Source organism: Meles meles, chromosome X (genome assembly GCF_922984935.1).
Source record: "Meles meles chromosome X, mMelMel3.1 paternal haplotype, whole genome shotgun sequence".
NCBI classification, from domain to species: domain Eukaryota; kingdom Metazoa; phylum Chordata; class Mammalia; order Carnivora; family Mustelidae; genus Meles; species Meles meles.
In genome coordinates, this window is record NC_060087.1 from 119,783,586 (window position 1) to 119,806,546 (window position 22,961).

The window sequence follows — 22,961 nt, forward strand, 5'->3', positions numbered from 1 at the left end:
TTGAGGGTACAGCACCGTTGAAAGCAGAGCATAAGAATCACCAGCAACACGCAGAGGTAAAGGGGGGGGGGCACCCAGATAAAAGGATTCTGATTCACAGGCAGCAAGAGTGGTACAGAGCGGCAGACAGCAAGCAACAGAAAGAAAAGGTGAAAAAGATTGGGAAAGCAGCCATCAAGGTGGAAAGACATACTGACATATTTAGAGGGTAAACTCGTCTTTGGGGCAATCACTGGGCGGCTGGCGTTTAAATTCCTTCTGAGCGTGGCTATAAAGGCCAAGTGGAAAAATTGAGGTAATTAACTGGATGATAGAAGAGGGAAGAAAACAGCCCTTTTTATTTGAATTGGTTCATTGTAAGTGATTAGCCTTTCATTTTCTTTCAGTCCAGGTAATTCTCTCGCCTTTGATCTACTGCCTTATCCCTCATTTACTCTGCCTTAGCCACCACTCTCCAGGTGTACCCCCAATACGGTCTGCCACGGCACAACCAGAACAGATGTGGGCCCCCCAGGGCCCGGAGCTCTGCGATTTCAGACACCCTCAGCATCATTTGCGACACCGCCCGCCTACTGGGATGCCGGCTAGTTAATGCAGGTTTATTCGCCTCTCTAGCCTTTTCTATAAAAAGAAGTATTTGGATATTTTAAGGGTTTTTTTTTTAGATTTTACTTATTTATTTGAGAGACAGAGATCACAAGTAGGCAGATAGGCAGGCAGAGAGAGAGGAGGAAGCAGGTTCCCCGCTAAGCAGAGAGAGAGCCCGATGCGGGGCTTGATCCCAGGACCTGGGATCATGACCTGAGCGGAAGGCAGAGGCTTTAACCCACTGAGCCACCCAGGCGCCCCAGGTATTTTAAGGGGCTTTAAAGAGAAATACACCCGCCTCCTCCCAAAAAGGACAGATGAAAGGAAGGACAAACTAACCTGGCAACCGCCTCAAGACTATTACTATAGATATTGATTCGCCCAACAAACCTGCAAAAAGAACATAATGGCAAATGTGTCTTCTATATCAAGGTAAAGATCTATATATACCACGTAAATGGGAATGAATCAAGATACAGATAATACAAAAGAGGTGAGACGGAATGAACTACAAAAACCCATTCTATTTCTGGGGAAAAAGTTATGCTGAACCAACACAATGTGTAACATTTTCATATAATTTAAAAAATAATAGTATGGGTTGTAAGAACACAAGGATTCGAAATTGATTTTCAAACCCTACTTGGCACTGTGCGTGCACAGAACACCCCCGCTCCTTTATACGTCCCACAAATAATGACCCTCTGTTCTGGATGCATGTGAAGAGAGGTTTCTGGTGCTAAGACACAACTTAAACCCCTTAGTTCAGTGGTTCTTTCACTTGTGCGTGCACCAGACTCACTGGAGTGCTTGTTAAACGGGGCATTTTGGGGCCCCACCCCCAAGCTTTGGATTCAGGTGAGAATCTGCATTCCCAACAAGTTTCCAGGTGACACTATGCCGGCCCAAGATCACCCTCTGAGAACCACTGCCCGAGTCTCAGGGGGCAAACATCTGATGACCATCTCGGAAATCTCCAACCTTTTGTCTTTCGGCTGATCGCCATACTGAGCTGGATCTGCTCACTTAACAGGGCTAGACACACGATGATGTGCATTTCTCAAAAAATGAGGTGAGGCGGTCTAACTCTCCTTAACAAGAGAGAGTTATGCATATTTTATAGTTTGCATCATCATTGTTTTTCAGAAAAAGTGAACTGTGATTACTACGTACACAAAGTATGATGGTCTGCTCATTTATTCACCACGTGTTAATTGTGCCAGTGCTGTGGTAAGTGCTGGGGACCCACAAGGAAGCCAGAAAGACATGTTCCTCTCACTAAAGGCAGATAAGTTAACAGGCCATTACAATGTAAATGATCACCGCTCAGGTTGTGGAAGTACAGGTGTTCTGAAGTCACAAATCAAGGACACTCAATCTAGTCCAGAGAAATCAGGAATAACCTTCCCTGCCCTAAAATTCTCCTTCATATTTAAGGTATCTGAAAAATTTAGGAGCTGCCATATGAACATGCAGAAATGTGTCTTGGTCTCTAACACAGGCAGAATCGGCCACTCCTTCTGTGACTCCATGGGCCTTTCACTCTGTTCTATTATGTCATTGTACTATAGGCCTAGCTTTAATAAATATCTATCTGCCTTGCAAAGTCTGAGTTCCGTGAAGCCAGGGAACAGCTGTTTTGTTTTATGATCCTAGTTCCTACTCTCAGGGTGGATACGGAATAAAGGAGTGACGGGAAGGAGGGAAGGCACTGTTCTCGTAGTAGGATGAATACGCGGCTTTTCCACTACTGTGCGCTGGTGTTAAGCCATATCCAACCATTTGGTCCCCCATTATGACCAACAGAATTCGTTAACAAGATGCCTGGCACGGGTAATTGATGCCATCTGTAAGAGGGAATAGAATGAGACTAACTGGCCCATGTGGGGATAAAACTTGTTACTCTACCCTCATTAACAGCATGCTCTAATCAACCAAACTAACCAGTCTTAAAAATCAAATGCCAAATTTCTGAGAACCTACGATGACTGTTCATCAAGTCTACTCCAGAAAGCTCAAGTATAATAAAATAGAGGAAATCACAGTAGACAAAAAGCAGCCTATTTGCAATACTGAGTTCAGCATAATCCTCATAAGAAAGGATAGTGTGTGGCCCCATATCCCCTTCCTCTCTTTAATGTTGGAGGACATATCCAGTGGCTTATTTTTGTTTTCATTAACTCTGACTAATACACGAATCTGACAGAGCAGCCTTATGGGGTAACATAATCTTAAAATGTGATAGATGGTCATGTTTACAAATAACAAAAATAAAAGAAAAATCACAGGTAAGGTGTCTGGGCCCAAAGTGATTTATCTTGGGCAGGTAGTGAACAAGGCTGATTTGATTCATTTCCCTGCCAGAAGGAAAGAACAGCTCATAAAAACACGAAGGAAGGAGGGCTGGAAAGTGGTGGGTGTCTCTTCGTGATACCAGTGGCAAGGAGCAGCAGAGTCAACAGACCATCGCACAGGGCAGATCACGATCAGGGGATTCTTACTTGTAGAGGTCCGGCTGCGGCTGCTCACATTCGATTGCTGCTCGGAGGGTATCAATGGACTCAGCTGTACATAGTGCAATGGTGTCCCGTACCGCATAATGTGTCTAGATGAGGAAAGCAGAAGAAAAATCAAAACCAAGACAAAGGGATTCTTTGCATCATCGTACACCCACCTTATTCCGGCAACACAGTATGTTTTTAGTAAGAGGCTTTGGCAGAATAATACAAATATTGCTCACCAGAGGGTACCGCGATATCAATGTATACATATGAATTGAACATAAATAACCCTTTGGGTCATAAGAAGGCTAACATTTTGCCAACTGAAAGAAAAAATTCATTAATAGTTCCACTACACAAATAGCATAATTAATCATATTGAAAATGCCCAAAGAGGCTACATTTCATAGGCAGAGCAGCGATATGATGTGTTTTGCTTTAGTCAGACAGTTGGCATATTCTACTAGAGTATATTATGCACTCGATTTACCCAGAACTCAAGGCAGGCGCCAATAAACCCATTTATAAATCATCAAAGGAGGGCTAACACAGACTCCAAGACTGCACACTTATGCAGAAGGGAAAGCTGTCGCATGGTCTTCTGGGAATATTACGGAACTGCCTGAGTTCTATTTAAAACTCTCCCCTGATTTTGAAAACCTGTGTACTTTTTTTTAGCAGATCTGATCGGTTCAACTTAACTGAACAAAGAAGCCGCTTAAAAGTTTTCTTCCTCTAAACAACTTTTTCCCCTATTAGGGCATCTTGAGGTAAATTTCTTGATTTTTATCCTTACATTTCCTCAAATTTAATTTTGCTTTTGAACAGTTTAAATGCACTAGTTTATCGCCATGCCCTTGAAGTACAGAATTAGTCATCTCTCAGGCATTTCAGTTCCTGTTTCACATACTGAGTTCTGGTTCTCGACTCCAGATGGAAAAAACAAGCAGAGAAAAGCCCTCAAGGATACACACAGAGGTGAGCACATTAGTGCCCTTCCTTAAACGCAGCACAGAGAGGATACACCTTCATACCCTGTGGAGCTCTGGACGACAGCCAAGAACGGATTGCCATTAAGTACTGTGGAAGAAAGTTAGCCTCCAATCTGAGCAAACTCACTTTAGCTCGTTTATGATTCTTCCTAGTTGCAATGAACAAACATTTGCCAAACAAAATCCTAAGGTATTTTTTAAAAAGCAACCAAACTACTCCAAGATAGAGTTCCTATATGCCATGAATAAACATATTTCAAGAAAATCATCACTTTAAAAGTAAAAATAGATCGGCAGTTAGAGTACAGGAAGTTATTTTTATAGTTATATCGTTTAAGCCTACAATGACATTCATTTGAAAAAGCCCAAAGAAAACATCGAATGGGATATGTCGATATGAATGCAAACAGGGCTTCAGAAAACGTGGTGGCTTTTATTTGGGGCATGGATTTTCCTCGCCGAACACCACGCTTTTCCCCGAGGTTGGGTAACTGCTTAGACGTTCAAACACAATTATATAAAAGCTGCCTTCAAATACAAAACCTGCACAAATAGGAAAAAACAAGATAAAAGACTGGGAGCCGTGGGAAGCAGTCCTGTATGACTAACTACCCTGAGCTCGAGATGTTTAGGCAAGGTTTCCTCTCCCTTACTTTGCAGTTGGATTCCCCATCAAGACTGGCTGTAGTCACGTAACAGGTTCCGTCGCCGGTGCAGGATGAGAGAAGAATGAGATCACAGGGGAAGGTTTCATCTGCCTGTACTTCTACTACATCACCGACCTAGCAGAGAGAGAAAAAGAAATACAAATATTCTTAATTCCAAACAAAGCATCCATTACACCTCAAACTGAAGCCGAAACAGGACCAAGAGAGCCCTCCCGCTCCTAGGGAGTGTCTCAGCATCGCACGCCACGGGAAGGATGATGAAAAGAACATTATTCCCCGTTCAGAATCCTCTGCAAGGTCACAGGGACTGACCGATGCCGTCAGATTACCTTACTAGTGAACTTTACTTTCAAAGAAACCATTTCAGTACCCTGGGAGCCGTCTGCTCTCTGACGTTTTTTTGGCACTGCTGTTCGGTAAGACAATGACCACTGTCAGTTCATGAATCAATCCTGAAAATCTGCGTGTCTTGACCTGAGCACTTCCTGAACACTGGGCAGCCACTGTCCTACTCCGCGTCGTGCGTATTTCAACATGCTTTGCTTTGCCTGTGCTAACACCAGCTGTTACTGTTGGGTGCCAGGCCCGTCTTCAGTGTTCGGAAAAACTTAGCCAGCTGGAGAGGCATCTACTTTTCTCATAACATTTGACAAGAAATAATTTTCAAACAGGTCGCTTTCCAATAATTTATCCTGCAATCAGAAGACTCCATTAATCCAGTCATGGGAAATGATTTCCTCTCAGCAAGTACCCAAAGCTCAAGCAGAGGAAAACCATGAGAAAAAATCAGTAACCATGTCTAGTGCAGATTATTTAAAATGTAGGGAATAAGTCATAATGGTTAAAAGGTAGAACTTTTTCTTTTCTTTAAGATTTCATTTATTTATTGAACAGACAGAGATCACAAGCGGGCAGAGACGGAAGCAGAAAGAGAGGGGGAAGCAAGCTCCCTGTTGAGCAGAGAGCCTGATGCAGGGTTCGATCCCAGAACCCCGGGATCATGACCTGAGCTGAAAGCAGAGGCCTTAACCCACTGAGCCACCCAGGCGCCCCCGATAGAACTTTTTCTTAAAGATTTTACTTATTTATGTATTTGAGAGAGGGAGAGAGTGCAGGGGGGAGGAGCAGAGGGAGAGGGACACACAGATTCTGTGCTCAGCGTGAGCCCAAAGTGGGGCTCGATCTCCTGACCCTGAGATCATGACTTGAGCCGAAATCAAGAGTCAGACACTTAACCCACTGAGCCACCCAGGCGCCCCACAAAGCAGGACTCCGTAAACTGACTTTGTGGCCCAGCTCTGCCACTTTACCACACGAGCTCGGGTGAGCGCCTCGGGTGATCAGAACTCCCTCGCCGGACTGGATTGAGCATGAAAGGAGGACACAGGGAAAACGGTTGGCAGAGGACCTGGAACATATTCACCATTTGATCTTTCTTACAAATACACAGCCACTACTGCACTCCCAACCTCTGGAGAGTGCTGACAGTTTGGGGGAAGGACATAAGAAATCGTCTAGAGTTCAGGGCCTCCCAAACTTTTTCATCCTGTGGCAGACACACCGGTCGTGAAACGCTGAATTAATGACAGACACCTGTCTCCTATCTGCTACATGATCTGGCAGAGAAAGATGTGGATTTCAAGACCGATTCAGGAACAATTTTATTTTCTCGCCAATCTTAATCAGCAGCCAAGAGCAACAGCATGATTAACTGAACTAATTTGTAAATAATATTTTGTTGGATCTTTCCTTTCTCACTTACATAAACACTTGGGTTGCTTGCATAAAACCACAACCTATGATTAAATCCACAGAGGAGAAATAACAAAATCCTAAATCATCTTAAAAGAAGGAAACGCTCCTTCAAGGATGGAAGATGATTCTTGGGCAGCGACACATAAAAACCACAAAGAGACAATCTTTTCTACAGCACGTATGATTTGCTCAGATATGAACTGGAAAGGTTCTGTACCTGGAGTGCAAGTTGAGGCTGGTGAGATGGCCAGAGGGCAGATCTCAGAGGGCGGGCAGGCCCAGCTCTGGGGGTCAAGCCTTACCCTAAGGCGGGCGTGGGGGGGGGTGGGGGGGTGGGAAGGGCTTTTTAAAGAAAGGGAACAACAGGGTACACAGGGACGTTCAACGGGGGCTCTGTTTGCATTTAGCAAAGTTAAAAGCAGCAAAAGAACATCACCATCCCTCATGATAAATACTAGAAAATGCCAGATCATCTACAAAATTATGTGTTTTTTAAGTTCATCAGAAAGCTGAGGTTGCTAGGCAACCAAGTGAACTGAATTTCAAAGGGCGAAAAGTCCTTCCGAGGAGAGACAGGAGAAGCGAACTGCTTCACAACGGACGAGGCACAGGAGCAAGAGATGACTGCCATAAAAGGGCAGAGAAGAAAACAAGTGGATTTTGAACCGATTCTTAAAGGCTTGGCAGGAGCTAATGTGACAGTCTGAAATCTGTAAACCTGAGAGAAAAGAGGGGATCATAACCACGCTTCGGTTCTGCTCCGCACGCATCCACTGGGTGCTGGGGAGACAAGGCGAGGGCCGGAGACCTACAGGAGCCTGTCCTCACTGGCACAGGCATGCGGCTTACGCCTGACCGCTGTGGAGACACAGATGCGAGAGATGCCGGAATCCTGGACCCCCCCTCTCGCTGGAGGCAAAACCTATCTATGTTTAGGAGAAAGGCAAGAAAAACCCTCCCCGGCCTGGTCTCAGGAAAACGTCACCACTGCTAGAGGAGACACAGAATCAACACCGTCTCCTGCTGGGAATGGGACATGGGAATGGGAATGGCTACCGGGGCGCCAGCCTGCGAAGTTCAACTGCCATTGGAGGGAAGTGGCAGTTCTGAGACAAGGCATTCAGGAGTGAGGCAAAGGTGCGCGTACCATGCTTCATGCTGAGACTCCAGCAGGAGGACTAAGGAATCACTCTGTTCCGGAGGCACCTGGGTGGCTCAGTCGTTAAGCATCTGTCTTCAGCTCAGGTCATGATCCCAGCGTCCTGGGATGAGCCCCATATCGGGCTCAGTTGGAAGCCTGCTTCTCTCTCTCCCACTCCCCCTGCTTGTGTTCCCTCTCTCGCTGTGTCTCTATCAAATAAATAAATAAAAATCTTTTTTTTTAAGATTTTTATTTATTTATTTGACAGAGATCACAAGTAGGCAGAGAGGCAGAGGAGGATGCAGGCTTCCCACTGAGCAGAGAGCCCGATGCGGGACTTGATCCCAGGACCCTGAGATCATGACTTGAGCCGAAGGCAGAGGCCCACTGAGCCACCCAGGTGCCCCAATAAATAAAATCTTATTAAAAAAAAAAGAAATCACTCTGTTCCTCCCAGGAGCCTTGCAATAAGAAACAGCAATCCACTTCCCCTCCTGGGAGGCGGGGGGCGGAGAGGAATACGGAGCAAGGCCCTCTGGCACCCCAGGCCCTACACCAAGCACTTTCAGAACTGGAATTTCCAGTGGGGTACTGAAAGCAGCTATGGCCACAACAAACACCCAAGCCAGCTCGACTCCTCGCTAGCCTGAGCGAACCTTCACGTTCATGGGCTGACAGGAGAGGTGTGCCCGTTGCAGATCATAAATACTGTTTACTTTGGTCTCTAGCATTGTTTTACATACAATGTCCAAAATTCAATGAAAAAAAAAAAAAACCACAAGACCAAAATGACCTAACATCAAGATATAAAGGAGTCAGCACAGGATCCGTCCCGGAAATGTTGAGATTTTGGGTTATGAAACAGGCATGTAAAAATAAAAATAACCATGATTAAGATATTAAAGTATTTTGTGGAAAAGGCAGACACCATACATGTGCACATGAAGAATTTGGGCAGAGGGGCGCCTGGGTGGCTCAGTGGGTTAAAGCCTCTGCCTTCGGCTCAGGTCATGATCCCAGGGTCCTGGGATCCAGCCCCACATCGGGCTCTCTGCTCAGCAGGAAGCCTGCTTCCTCCTCTCTCTGTCTCTGCCTGCCTCTCTGCTTACTTGTGATTTCTGCCTGTCAAACAAATAAATAAAAATTAAAAAAAATAATTTGGGCAGAGATGGAAACTATTAGGAAAAGGCAAAAGGGAAAGTTAGAAAAGAAAAAAAGAAGTCCTTCCATGGACTTAGCAGCAGACTGGATACCAAAAAGGCAATAATGAGAAAACCTGAAGAAACTCTTCCAGGGTTTCCAATACCAAAACCTATCCTCTCTTCCTTATGAAGAACCATGCTTTTACCTTGAATTCCTCAAGTGCTCTTTGTCAGCTCCCTTTTCTCTATTCTAGGGTTCGGTTCAGTCGCATGGCTTCATGTGCCGTGCACATGTTGATGAAATCCAAATTTCAACTGCCAGCTCAAACATCTCGAAGCTCCAGGCTTGACAATTCCATCTGGATGTCTAACAGGTATCTCAAAATGAACACGGCTAACATGGAGTTTTTGATTTCCCTTTCACTCCTACATCTGTCACTAACCCTGTTCTTCTCCCAGACTTCTCCATCTTAATAACCAGCATTTTGTTTAATATCTCTATTTAATTCACGCAATTGCTCAGGCCAAAACCAAGAAGGCTATCTTTATCTTTTTCCCTCTTTTTCTCCCTCCCTGCACCCAGGACATCACTAAGTCCTGATGAGTCTACCTCCAAAAAAATATCCTGAATATTCAATTTGTCTTAATCCTGAGACAGGTGAGACAAAGTTGTGGTTATGAGCACAACTCATAATCCAAACTTGTTTCAAATCCTAGGTTCTCCACTTACTCGTCATGGACAAGTTTCTTTCTTTCTTTCTTTCTTTTTAAAGATTTTATTTATTTATTTGACAGAGTAGGCAGAGAGGCAGGCAGAGAGAGAGGGGGAAGCAGGCTCCCTGCTGAGCAGAGAGCCCGATGCGGGGCTGGATCCCAGGACCCTGGGATCATGACCTGAGCCGAAAGCAGAGGCTTTAACCCACTGAGCCACCCAGGTGCCCCATGGACAAGTTTCTTAATCTCCCTGTGCCTCAGTTTTTTTTTTTTTTTTTTTTTTTTTTTTTTTTTTTAAAGATTTTATTTATTTATTTGACAGATAGAGATCACAAGTAGGGAGAGAGGCAGGCAGAGAGAGAGAGAGAGAGAGAGAGAGAGAGAGAGGAGGAAGCAGGCTCCCTGCCCAGCAGAGAGCCCGATGCGGGGCTCGATCCCAGGACCCTGGGATCATGACCTGAGCGAAAGGCAGAGGCTTTAACCCACTGAGCCACCCAGGTGCCCCTGTGCCTCAGTTTTTATCATTTGTAAAGAGGGATCAAAGCACCTACTTCATAGGACTGTTATAAAGTAAGGATTAAATCAGTTAATATATGGGGCACCTGGATGGCTCAGGGGGTTAAGCCTCTGCCTTCGGCTTGGGTCATGATCTCAGGGTCCTGGGATCGAGCCCCGCATTGGGCTCTCTGCTCAGCGGGGAGCCTGTTTCCCACCCCCAACCCGCCTGCCTCTTTGCCTGCTTGTGATCTCTGTCAAATAAATAAATAAAATCTTTTTTAAAAATCTTTAAAAAAATAAATAAATCAGTTAATATAATGGGAAAGGCAATGCCTGGCATATTTGTGTTATATATAAATGTTAACTACTATTTTTATTGTTATCTCTACTATTGTCATCCTAATATACGTTCTTATTCTCTCCTGCCAGTCACTCCCTGGCTTTGAAACCCTTCAAAAAATTTCCACTGCACTGAGGATACACACCAAGTTACTCTCTTACTCAACAATAGTCTACCCACTTCCCCAGGCAAGCAATCAAACATTTAGATACTTTTAGTTTACAGGCACTTCTTGCCACCCACAAATACTCCAGAAAGGGCTGAATCAAACAGCATTTCACACAATAGCATCGACTGATTTAATTAAGATTGTACCTGGTTGAGATCAGCCTCAAGGTAAAGAAGCCTGGTGAACAAAAGGTGGAAGATGGGGGGTGTCTTTCTACGTGTGGGGTGACAGCCAAATCAGAAAGAGGAAACAAGAGAAAGGGACAGATGTGGGAAACATTTATTTGCTTCACAATTTTACTTAGTGCCCTGGGACGTACAGATTTAATGCTACGGATCACTTAGGCTGCATTTGGTTCTTATTCTGAACAACCAAGCTGAGTTTCTAAGACTTGTTTGGCAACTTCAGATCCTAATCACTCTAGCTGAGGCTCTTCCCCTACGGGATGCAGAAAATGCAGAAAAGAAAAAAGAGTGATAGAAAGACATTCTCTATCAATCTCAGGTAACTCTCCCACTCTGTAGCCTTTTCCCCATTATTACTAAAAGAAGATGCAAGACAATATACCTATTGCTGTGAAGATGGAGAACTTATGTCCAACAATTCCAAGTGTTTAGTAAATAATTCAGCACTGATTAATACTTGATAAAAGTACAGGGAAGAGAGTATAATTTTTTTTTAAAGATTTTTATTTATTTATTTATTTGACAGAGAGAGAGATCACAAGTAGGCAGAGAGGCAGGCAGAGAGAGAGGAGGAAGCAGGCTCCCTGCGGAGCAGAGAACCCGATGCGGGGCTCGATCCCAGGACCCTGAGATCATGACCTGAGCCGAAGGCAGCGGCTTAATCCACTGAGCCACCCAGGCGCCCCGAGAGTATAATTTTTAATGAATCCCTATCACAACCCTGAAATCATTCTGGAATGGTATTTTCACTTGCCCTCTTCTCTTTCTGTTCTACCCATCTTCTTCCTATTTTGGAGAATCTGACTTCTATTACCTTACATATTTTAATCCATATTCACACAGAAATAGTCTTTTAAAAATAATATCTTGGAAGATCAATAAAATCAACACACCCTTAGACAGACTAAGAAAAAAAAGACAGCCTCAAATAGCTAAAAAAAGACATTACATATGATGCCACAGAAATAAAAAGGATTATAAGAGACTACTACAAAGAACTGTATGCCGACAAGTAGGATAACTTCGAATAAATGGATAAACACCTAGAAACATACAGCCTGCCAAAATTGAATCACGAAGATATAAAAAATCTGAACAGACCCAAAGCTAGTGAGGAAATTGAAGCGGGAATTGAAAACTTCCCCAAAAAGAAAACCCAGGGCTAAATGAACTAATAGGAGAATTATGCCAGACATTTAAAGAATAACACCAATTCTTCTCAAACTCTTCTGAAGGATCCAAAAGGAAGGAACACTCCAAAACTTGTTCTATAAGGTCTGAATTACTGATACCATTTTACCAGGAAAAGACAGTGTAAAAGAAAAAGACTAGAGACCAGTATCTTCAATGAATACTGATGAAGAAAGTCCTGAACAAATACTACCCAACCAAATCCAACCGCCCATTACAATGATCACACACCATGACCAAATGGGATGTATCCTTGGGAATGAAAGGATATATACAAAAATCAATCGATGTAATCAACACCTAACAACAGACAAAAGCTAGATAATCATCTCAATCAAAGCAGAAAAAGCATTTGGCATAATTCAATACTCTTTCATGATAAAAACACTCAATGAACTACCAAGAGAGGGAAAAAAATGACCTCAACATAATAAAATCCATATATGAAAAGCCCACAGCTAATATCATACTCAGTGAGGAAAGAGTGAAAGCTTTTCCACTAGGATCAGGAACAAAGCAAGGATATCCACTCCCAGCATGGCTATTCAATATTGTACTGAAATTCTAGCCAGAGCAATTACACCAAACAAATAAAAAAAAAGGCATACAAGTTGGACAAGCACTGAAATTATTCTGGTTTGCAGATGACATAATATTATACATAAAAAATTCTAGATTCTGCACACACAAAAACCTGTTAGAATTAATGTATGAATTAATCAGAGCTGCAGGATATAAAACCAACACTCAAAATCAGTTGTATTTTATACAGAAATGAGGAGATTGAATTTTTATTGCATTTTATATAAAAATGCAACTGATTTTGATTGTTGGTTTGAGTGTTGGTTTTATATCCTAACAATGACCAATCCAAAAAAAAGGAAATTAAAAAAGGAATCTCTATTTACAATAGCATCAAAAAAGAAAAAGTACTTAGGAATAAACTTAACCAAAGACGTTAAAGACTTGCACATTGAAAGCTACAAAGCGTTGCTAAAAGAAAGCAAAGATAATAAAAATAAAGGGAAAGCCATTTCATGTTCATGAGTTGGAAGACTTCAGACTGCTTAAATGCCTATACCATTCAAGCAATCTGCAAACTCAATGGAATTCCTACCAAAATGTGAATGACATTTTTTGCAGACACAGCAAAAAATTCTTATAATTTATATGGAATCTCAAGGACCCCAAACAGCCAAAATAATCTTGAAAAGAAAATAACAAACTTGGGGAGTCTTCACAGTCCCAGATTTCAAAACATACTACTAAACAACAGTAATTAGGATGGTATGGTACTCGCATAAAAATGAATATATAGACCAATGAAGAGATAGCCCACAAGTAAACCCTTGCATGTATGGCCAAATGATTTTCTTTTTTTTAAAATATTTTATTTATTTATTTGACAGACAGAGATCACAAGTAGGCAGTCAGGCAGGCAGAGAGAGTGAAGGAAGCAGGCTCCCCACTGAACAGAGAGCCCAGTGCAGGGCTCGATCCCAGGACCCTGGGATCACAACCTGAGCCGAAGGCAGAGGCTTTAACCCACTGAGCCATCCAGGTGCCCCGCCAAATGATTTTCAACAAGGGTGCCAAGACTATGCAATAGGGAAAGGACAGTCTTTTCAACAAATGGTGTTGGGAAAGCTGGAGAGCCACATGCAAATAATGAGGTTCGACTCTGATCTTACACCACATACAAAAATTACTCAAAATGAATTAAAGACCTAATTATAAGGGGCATGTGAGTTGCTTAGTCGGTTAAGCATCTGCTTTTGGCTCAGGTCATGATCTTGGGGCCCTGGGATCGAGCCCATGCTGGGCTCCCTGCTTAGCAGGGAGGCTGCTTCTCCCTCTCCTCCTGCTCACGCTCTCTCTCAATCTCTCTCAAGTAAATATATAGAATTGTAGAAAAATAAAAAGACCTAAATGTAAGACCTAAACTTTTTAGACTCTTGGAAGAACATCAGGGAAAAGCTTCAGGATGTTAGAATCAATAAAGATTCCCTGGATATATACCAAAGTACAGGGGGAAAAAATCAACATTAGAAATGGGAATATAGGGGCGCGTGGGTGGCTCAGTGGATTAAGCCGCTGCCTTCGGCTCAGGTCATGATCTCAGGGCCCTGGGATCGAGCCCCGCATCCGGCTCTCTGCTCTGCAGGGAGCCTGCTTCCTCCTCTCTCTCTGCCTGCCTCTCTGCCTACTTGTGATCTCTCTCTCTGTCAAATAAATAAAATAAAATCTTTAAAAAGAAATGGGAATATATCTGGGTGCCTGGGTGGCTCAGTCAGTTAACTGTCCATCCAACTCTTGATGTTGGTTCAGGTCTTGACTTCAGAGTTGTGAGTTCAGGCCCTGTGGTGGGCTCTATACCGAGCGTGTAGCCTACTTAAAAAAAAAAAAAGAAAAAGAAAAAGAAATGGGAATATATCAAACTTAAAATTTTGCACCAAAGGAAATAATCAACAGAATGAAAAGGTAACCTATGGAATGGGAGAAAATACTTGTCAATCATATGTCTGATAAGAAGTTAATGTCCAGAATATATAAGAGAATTCGACAACTCAACAACACATTATAAAACGGGCCAAGGATCCAAACAGACATTTCTCCAAGTACGATACACAAATGGCCAAAAAGCACATGAAAAGATGTTCCACATCTCTAATCATTTCAGAAATGCAAGTCACAACCATAAGGAGATACTTTATACCCATTAGGACGGCCACCATCAAAAGAACAGAAACTAACAAGCCCGGGAGAAGAGGTGGAGAAGTTGAAACCCTTGTACACTCTAAGTGCAAAGATAAAATGATATATCCATTTTGGAAAAGAGTATGCAGGATCCTTGAAAAATCAAAAGCAGAATTACCATATGATTAAGAAATTTTATTTCTGGATATATATCTAATGTAATTTAAAGCAGGCTCTCAAAGAGTTATTTGTACACCTGTGTTTGTCACAGCATCATTTACATTCCGAAGAGGTGGAAGCAATCCAAATGTCCATCAACAGATGAACTGATAAAGAAAAGGGAGTATACGCACAAAATGGAATATGATGTAGTCTTAAAAGAGGGGACTTCTTGTCATATGCTACAACATGGATGAACCTTGAAGACACTATGCTAAGTGAAATAAGCCAGGCACAAAAGGACAAATGCTGTATGATTCCATTCATAGGAAGTACTTCTCAAAAGTAGTCGGTCACAGAAATAGGAAACAGAAAGGTGTTTACCAAGGGCTGCGGGACAGGGGGAGCTCGTGTTTAATGGGTATAAAGTTTTAGTGTTATAAAATGAAAAGATTCCAGAGATGTGTTGTACAACGTGAATATACTTAACACTACTGGACTGTACACTAAAAATGGTTAGTTAAGATGAGGAGGATGCCTGGCTGGCTTAGTTGGTGGAGCACGTGACTCTTGATCTTGGGGTTGTGAGTTCGAGTCCCACAGTGGGTATAGAGATTTTTTTAAAACAAAATCTTCGGGGCGCCTAGGTGGATCAGTCGGTTAAGCCTCTTACTTGTAGCTCAGGTCATGATCTCATGCCTGCTTGGATGGAGCCCCGTGCTGTTGGGCTCCGTGCTCAGCAGGGAGTCTCCTTTAAGATTCTCCCACTCTGCTCCTCCCTAACCCCCCCAAATAACTAATTAAATCCTTACAAAAAATAAATAAAAACTAAAAAAAAAATGGTTAAGATGGTTAAGATGGGCTCTCTTGGGGGCTTACTTTCAAGATGACCAAGAAAAGAAGGAAAAATGGTTGTGTCACAAATGGCCATAGCCATGTGCAGCCTATTCAGGGTAACAACTGTGTAGTTGTCGGCCGAAGTCAAGGCCATTGAGAAGTTTGTTATTCGGACCACAGTACAGACCACTGCCATCAGGGGCATTTCCAAAGCATATAGGTCTGCTAGACCTATGTCTGTCCCAAGCTGTCTGTGAGACTATGTTACTGCTCAAGCTGTGCCCTTCCCAGCAAGCTATTCCAGAATCTCTCCAGAAGCACGGAAGGCCCCGACACCCCCACTGATTTCGACCTGTGGGTGTTACCTCACCACCCCCACCAAAGCCCACGTAACGAGCTAAGTCCTTAAGCACTGAAGAAAAACTGCTCTCCAAAACAAATTAAATAAAATGGAGATTATACTTTAAAAAAATGGTTAAGAGGCTCAATTTAATGTTATATGCTTTTTGATCACAATAACAAAATGAAATTTAAAAAATAATACCTTGGGACAAAATATTTATAAAAGACATATCTGATAAAAGGCTGTTACCTAAAATATTAAGAAAAACTTTTAAAAAACTCAACAATAAGAAAATGAGCACTCTGATTCAACAATGGGTACAGACTTGACTAGACAACCTCATGAAAGAAGATATTCAGATATCAAGAGCTCATATGATGAGACGTTGAACACCGTTATGTCATTAGGGAAATGCAAATTAAAACAAAAATGGGATACCACTACAAACCTATTAGAATTGCCAAACCCCAAAACACTGACAACAAACGTTGGCCAGGATGTGGAGAACCGGGAACTCCCACTGGGTGCAGATGGGAATGCAAAATGAAAAGCCTCTTTGGAGATAGCTTGGCAGCTTCTTACAAAATTAAACTTGCTTTTAACAAACAATCCAATAAGCACACTCCTTGATATATCCAAATAAATTAAAATCTTATGTCCATGCAAGAACTCAAATATGGGGCGCTTGGGTGGCTCAGTGGGTTAAGCCTCTGCCTTCGGCTCAGGTCATGATCTCAGGGTCCTGGGATCGAGTCCCGCATTGAGCTCTCTGCTCAGCGGGGAGCCTGCTTCCCCCTGCCTCTGCCTATTTATGATCTCTCTCTCTGTCAAATAAAGAAATAAAATTTTAAAAACATACTTAAAAAAAAAAAAAGAACTCACATATACATGTTTATAGCAGTCTTGTCCATAACTGCCACAACCTGGAAGCAACCAAGATGTCCCTCAGAAAGTGAATGGAGGGGCACCGGGGTGGCTCAGTGGGTTGGGCCTCTGCCTTCGGCTTGGGTCATGATCTCAGGGTCCTGGAATCGAGCCCCGCATCTGGCTCTCTGCTTAGCAGGGAGCCTGTTTCCCCTTCCCTCTCTGCCAGCCTCTCTGCCTGAGATCTCTGTCAAATAAATAAATAAAATCTTCTTTAAAAAAGTGAACGGGAGCACCTGGGTGGCTCAGTGGGTTAAAGCCTCTGCCTTCAGCTCAAGTCATGATTCCAGGATCCTGGGATCGAGCCCTGCATCAGGCTCTCTGCTCAGCGGGAATCCTGCTTCCTCCTCTCTCTCTGCCTGCCTCTCTGCTGACTTCTGATCTCTGTCTGTCAAATTTTTAAAAATCTAAAAAAAAGGGGAACGGATACATAAACTGGTCCATCTAGACAATGGATTATTAAGCGCCAACAAGAAATGAGACACTGAGACATGAAAAGACATGGCATAATAAACTTAAATGCATATTGTTAAGTTAAAGAAGCCAATCTGGGGTGCCTGGGTGGCTCAGTTGGTTGGGCAACTGCCTTCGGCTCTGGTCATGATCCCAGAATCAAGCCCCACATCGGGCTCCCTCCTAAGTGGGGAGTCTGCTTCTCCCTCTGACCCTCTCCTCTCTTATTTTCTCTCTCTCCCCCTCTCTCTCTCATGAATGAATGAATGAATCTTAAAAAAAAAGCCAATCTGAAAAGGCTACATACTTTCATACTATACATGATTCTAACAGTATAATATTACGGAAAAGCAAAACTATAGAGTAAAAAGATTAGTTGTGACCTGGGGTTGACAGAATGAAGGGACAACGAGACAAAGCGTACATAAAGGATGTTTAGAGCAGCGAAGGATTCTACCTGATACTAGTAATGGTGAATCCTTGTCATTAGACATTTGTCTAATGCCACTGAATTTGGAACAAGACTGAATCCTAATGAAAACTTATGGACTTTGGGCAATAATGATGTCCCAGTGTAGATTCATGGATTGCAACAAAAATACCGCTATGGAATGCTGATAGTGAGGGAGGTTGTACACACGTGGGAAAAGGGGGGTATATGTGAAATCTGTACTTTCCTCAATTTTGCTGTGAACCCAAAACTGCTCTGAAAAAGTAAAGTTTATTATAAATTAAAATATTATCTGTTGGGAACAAAAAAGATTATTTGATGTGGAGAGGTCTAAAATCTTGTTGACAGGGATCTTATTAGGTAATAATGAACAATGACTAATTTGGATTCAAAAAGAACTTGGGGGCACCTGGGTGGCTTAGTGGATTAAAGCCTCTTCCTTGGGCTCAGGTCATGATCCCAGGATTCTGGGATCGAGCCCGGCATCGAGCTCTCTGCTCAGCAGGGAGCCTACTCCCCCCCCCCCACCGCTACCCTCTCTGCCTACTTGTGATCTCTGTCAAATAAAATCTTTAAAAACTAAAATAAAATAAATAAAAAAGAACTTGGCTGATAGTCAAAGATGAGACGGTCTTGGAATTCTCATACATTGCTGGTGGAATGTAAAATGGCACAGCTGCTGTGGAAAACAACTTGGTGGTTCATGAAGAAGTGGAACACAGAACTACCATATCATGTGGCGATTTTACTAAGTATATACTCCAAAGATCTGAAAATAGGTGATCCAACAAAAACTTGACCGTGAATATTCATACCAGCAATGTTCCTAATAGCCAACAGGTGGAAAACCCCCCAAATGTCCATCAACTGATGAATGGATAGAGCAAAGGTGGTGTAACCGTATGGTGGGATATTTAGATATTTAGCCATAAAAAGCAGGAATTGTTAAAATATGCTACAGTAAGAAGAGACCTTGAGAACATTGCAATAAGTGAGAGAAGGCAGACACAAAAGGCCACATAGTGTTGGATTCCATTTATATGAAATAATCTAGAATAGGTAAATCCATAGAGACAGAAAGAGGATTAGTGGTTGCCAGGGCCTGGGGGAGGGAGGAATGTGGCATGACTACTTAATGCCTATGGGGGTTACCTTTTGGGGTGATGAAAATGTTCTGGAACTCGAGAGTGTTGACGGTTGCATAACAACATGAATATACTCAATTGTATATTCTAAAATGCTGTGTTCTACCACAATTAAAAAAAAAAACGAACTACAAAAATACCTTGATTTTTTCACTCTCTTTTCTCACTCGCTTTGCATTTTCAATAATGTAAACAGTGCTCTTGTTGACTTCATTGTCAGCTCTGTGTCTTAGCCAATCCTCATATCCCTAGAATAAAAATAACTACAGTCAAGCTCACATAATGCAGTAAAGTTAATAAATGTCTATAGCCCCCTCTATGAATCACCAGCAGATATTTATACTTATAGTATTAATCTCAACTTACAGTGCTAAAGAGACAACATTGTTCATTTTTACAGCAAAAACTAAGATATGCTTTCAAAATACCCCTTAGGCAAATAGCTTTACTGTTGAAAGGTTTCTCCATTCTACAGATAAGTATCAATGAAAACATAGGCATCAGAACCTTAATATTCTTCAAATGTGAAAGGTTATGATTTATTCTTCTAATTCTACTCATATTCAAGTTAATGTTAATTTATCTACCTTTTAATGTGACCATTTTTTTCCCCTGGGTTTTATTTCCTTCTAGCTCCAATCACTTAAATATATTCTTCTGTAGTAGACTGTTGGGAGTGATCACTGGTGAGGAAATCTAATTCCTCCCCAGGGACAGAGAATTGAAAAGGCAAGTTAGGGTTATTTTTGACACAGAATCCACGACAAGTTTTGGAAGTCAACAGTTAAACTTCTCCACTGGTAGTAAAGGAAACCATAAATTGGTGTTCATTTTTTTGAGTTAAAAGTAATCAGGGAAAGGTCTAATGGCTCATTTTAGTTTGGGTTTTTTGTATGAAGTAAATTTAAGCCAAAAGAACTAAGGAAAGAGGATGTTCATTTGTTTGAGCATGACCTCTTCTCCTTTTTTTACATCACACTGCTTTTTTTCTTTAGAATAATGTCTGTACCTTTTCAAATGGAACTTTGAAACTATTTTTTCAAAAAAAAAATCTCTTGATCGCCTTCTGCTTTTTTCTCCAATGCTATATTCATTCCCGTTCTGTCCCTCTTTATGACAATGCTGGGCTATCACTTCCTATGGCACTTTCTGTGATGTCAGTGAGGAAAGAGAGGCTCTAAGATGAACTAGTATAGGGAGTAAAATGAATCAGTAAGAGCTTTTGTAAGCCATACAGGCTATTCTTGGAACCAGCAATTCTATGATGTTAAAGAAAATAATCCGAACAGCCCAAGGGAAAGAACATTCCAGAAGTTCTTTATTTAGCAACCAAACACTTGATAAAATATTCTTGCAGTTTCCGGTAGGCAAGATAGAAGACCAGATAAGCCCAAGAGGAAAGGTAACCTTGTTCAAAATTCCATTAAACAGACCTTCATTTTCCAAGTTCTTGAGGATAGTTTTTAAAGCTCTTTGGTAAATTACTGTCTAAAAGTATGTCTGCCACCAGTCAGGTCCTTTGGACTGTTCCAATACGTGATAAAACGTTGCTAACCTACCCTTTACCTCCAGCTTCCCTTTTCCACTTTCAATCTCATGCGGAATTTTTCAAAGGTACTATCGTATAAAAGGGTCAAAATACTTCCAAGTCATCAGCATCAGAAACCATGGCAATTGTCAGCGCTGACAAAAAGCGAGAATAAGTCTCCTCTGCCCACCACCCACTTCAGCAGCGTCATGGAAGAAAACAAACACCAAGTACTTGGACTCTTGAGTTCTCTGTTTTTAGGCGACAACAACAAAAATTTTCCACACTGGGAATTTTTCAGAAAGACAGACCACACTGAAAAAAACTTAGACACATCAAAAATTCACCTCTCGGGGCACCTGGGTGGCTCAGTGGGTTAAAGCCTCTGCCTTTGGCTCAGGTCATGGTCTCAGGGTCCTGAGATCGAGCCCTGCATCGGGCTCTCTGCTCAGCGGAGAACCTGCTTGCTCCTCCTCTCTCTCTCTCTGCTTGCCTCTCTGCCTACTTATGATCTCTCTCTCTCTCTCTCTCTCTCTCTCTCTGTGTCAAATAAATAAACAAAATTTTTTTTAAAAAATTCACCTCTCATTTCCTGACTGAGCTGTACCTTCTACCTTCTTTCTTTTAGGGTTACAAACCCACAACACAAATATTAAGGGAAAAACAAGGCAAAAGAAATTAAAGAAGTACCTTATGGTCATTTTAATTTTTTCCATAGGAATCAAGGATGCTGCCCACTCTACATAAATATGAAAAAGGACCTTTGGCAATGAAATTCAAACCAGATGGGACTGAAATGCAGGCATAATTGTAAATAAGAAATTTACCTGCTTGATGGCTGTAACAGTTATAACAAAGAAGAGTGGGAGTCCACTGGTAACCGGGCTAGTCGGTGTGTCCACTGTGACCTAGGTAAAGAAATTAAATTGAATGTAAAAGGAAAATAAGCCATTTGCTCATATACAGGGCTCATGATGCAGCCATTTTGGGCAGCAATACAGACAAGATGTATCCTGGTAGCAGGGTCAATGTTAACTTTCATTAAAACAAAAGCAATCAGGGCGCCTGGGTGGCTCAGTGGGTTAAAGCCTCTGCCTTCAGCTCAGGTCATGATCCCAGGGTCCTGGGATCGAGCCCCACATCGGGCTCTCTGCTCTGTGGGGAGCCTGCTTCCTCCTCTCTCTCTCTGCCTGCCCCTCTGCCTACTTGTGATCTCTGTCTGTCAAATAAATAAATAAAATCTTTAAAAAAAAAAACAAACAAAAGCAATCCACAGAGCAATTAGTGTAAAGAAACAGTTCTAATTCAGGCTTAGTTTTCATTCCAGTTTGGATTAATGCCTTCCACGAAACAGAAGCAATCATTTACCATCTCTTTGTCGAGTACCATTCTTTCAGGCCCTGTGCTATCATCGGCCAGGCTCTAGAGATACTGCTTTGAGTAAGAGAGAGAAAAGTCCCTGCCTTTGTAGAGCTGGCAGCTTACAGGAAAACCGTCAACCAAGTGAAACACTGAAATCCAGAGAGTAAAGCAGAGTTGACTGCACAAAGGCCAGGCTTCCAGGCAGGCACAGAGGACAGCAAAGACAACATCTCTACGGTAGGAGGGCGGGGGGGGGGGGGGGCATGTCTAAAGAAATAAAGGAGCCAGAGGCAGGAGAGAGTGTGGTGTAAGATGGGGCTGGAGATGGGGACAGAGGCAAGCCCAAGCAGGGCCTCTAGGCTAGAGTTCATTGTTTATCCCACAGTCGGAAGTAACTAGAGCTTTCAGGCAAGGAGCAGTCCCACAAACAGAACTACATTTTGAGAAGATCATCCTCCTGGATTTGTGGAAGTTCTTTCCATATCTGCTGCTGTCCCCCTCGTCCAAGCCATCACCTTGTTCGTGCCCCATGGCAGTAGCCTCCTACATAGGAATGGGGCACCTGGGTGCCTCAGTCGGTTAAGCGTCTGCCTTTGCTCAGGTCGTGATCCCAGGGTCCTGGCATTGAGCCCTGCATCGGGCTCCCTGCTTGGTGGGGAGCCTGCTTTTCCTTCTCCCTCTGCTGCTCTGCCTGCTTGAAGTCTCTCACTCTCTCTAATAAATAAAATCTTTTAAAATAAAGTACGAATGGCAAGGAATTTCTTGTCAGGGGTGATGAGAGATGACTCTTCGAAGTGTCTGGTAAACATGACTGGGTCGATGTTGTTGTCATTCACTGAAATAACAAATACCAAGAGAGAGGATGAGATCTGAGGGACAGAGGACCATGGGTTCACTCTGCCCCGGCAACTCACTCTCATCTCTATCCCCACCCAGGCCGGGCTCTGCCACATGCCCCGAGTTAGAGATACACACTTTTATGTGGCTGTGGGCCTTCATGCACAGCTCGAGACACCCATCTGGCATTCTTCCCCAGGTTAACTTGCTCTAATCTTTCAAGGCTTAATTCAGGTATCATCTACTCTTTGAAGTCTTCTTAAGCTCCTCTTGGTTACAAAGACCTATGAACTCCCACTGGACCCCCACAGCATGTTGCTCATGTGACTTTTATGACTTAC

At 42.6% G+C, this 22,961-nt stretch overlaps 1 protein-coding gene across 5 annotated transcripts in view; it reads right to left on the bottom strand.

The window, feature by feature from the left end:
- Window positions 1-22,961, bottom strand: part of ATP11C (ATPase phospholipid transporting 11C) — a 184,388-nt gene that overhangs the window by 68,903 nt on the left and 92,524 nt on the right. For all 5 annotated transcript variants that reach the window (XM_045995008.1, XM_045995009.1, XM_045995007.1 and 2 more), the window contains exons 4-8: window positions 21,249-21,329; window positions 19,034-19,141; window positions 4,735-4,863; window positions 3,090-3,193; window positions 928-978 (exon numbers count right to left, since the gene is read on the bottom strand). In XM_045995008.1, the coding sequence (XP_045850964.1) occupies window positions 928-978; window positions 3,090-3,193; window positions 4,735-4,863; window positions 19,034-19,141; window positions 21,249-21,329 (473 nt within the window). The remainder of the gene's footprint in view (window positions 1-927; window positions 979-3,089; window positions 3,194-4,734; window positions 4,864-19,033; window positions 19,142-21,248; window positions 21,330-22,961) is intronic.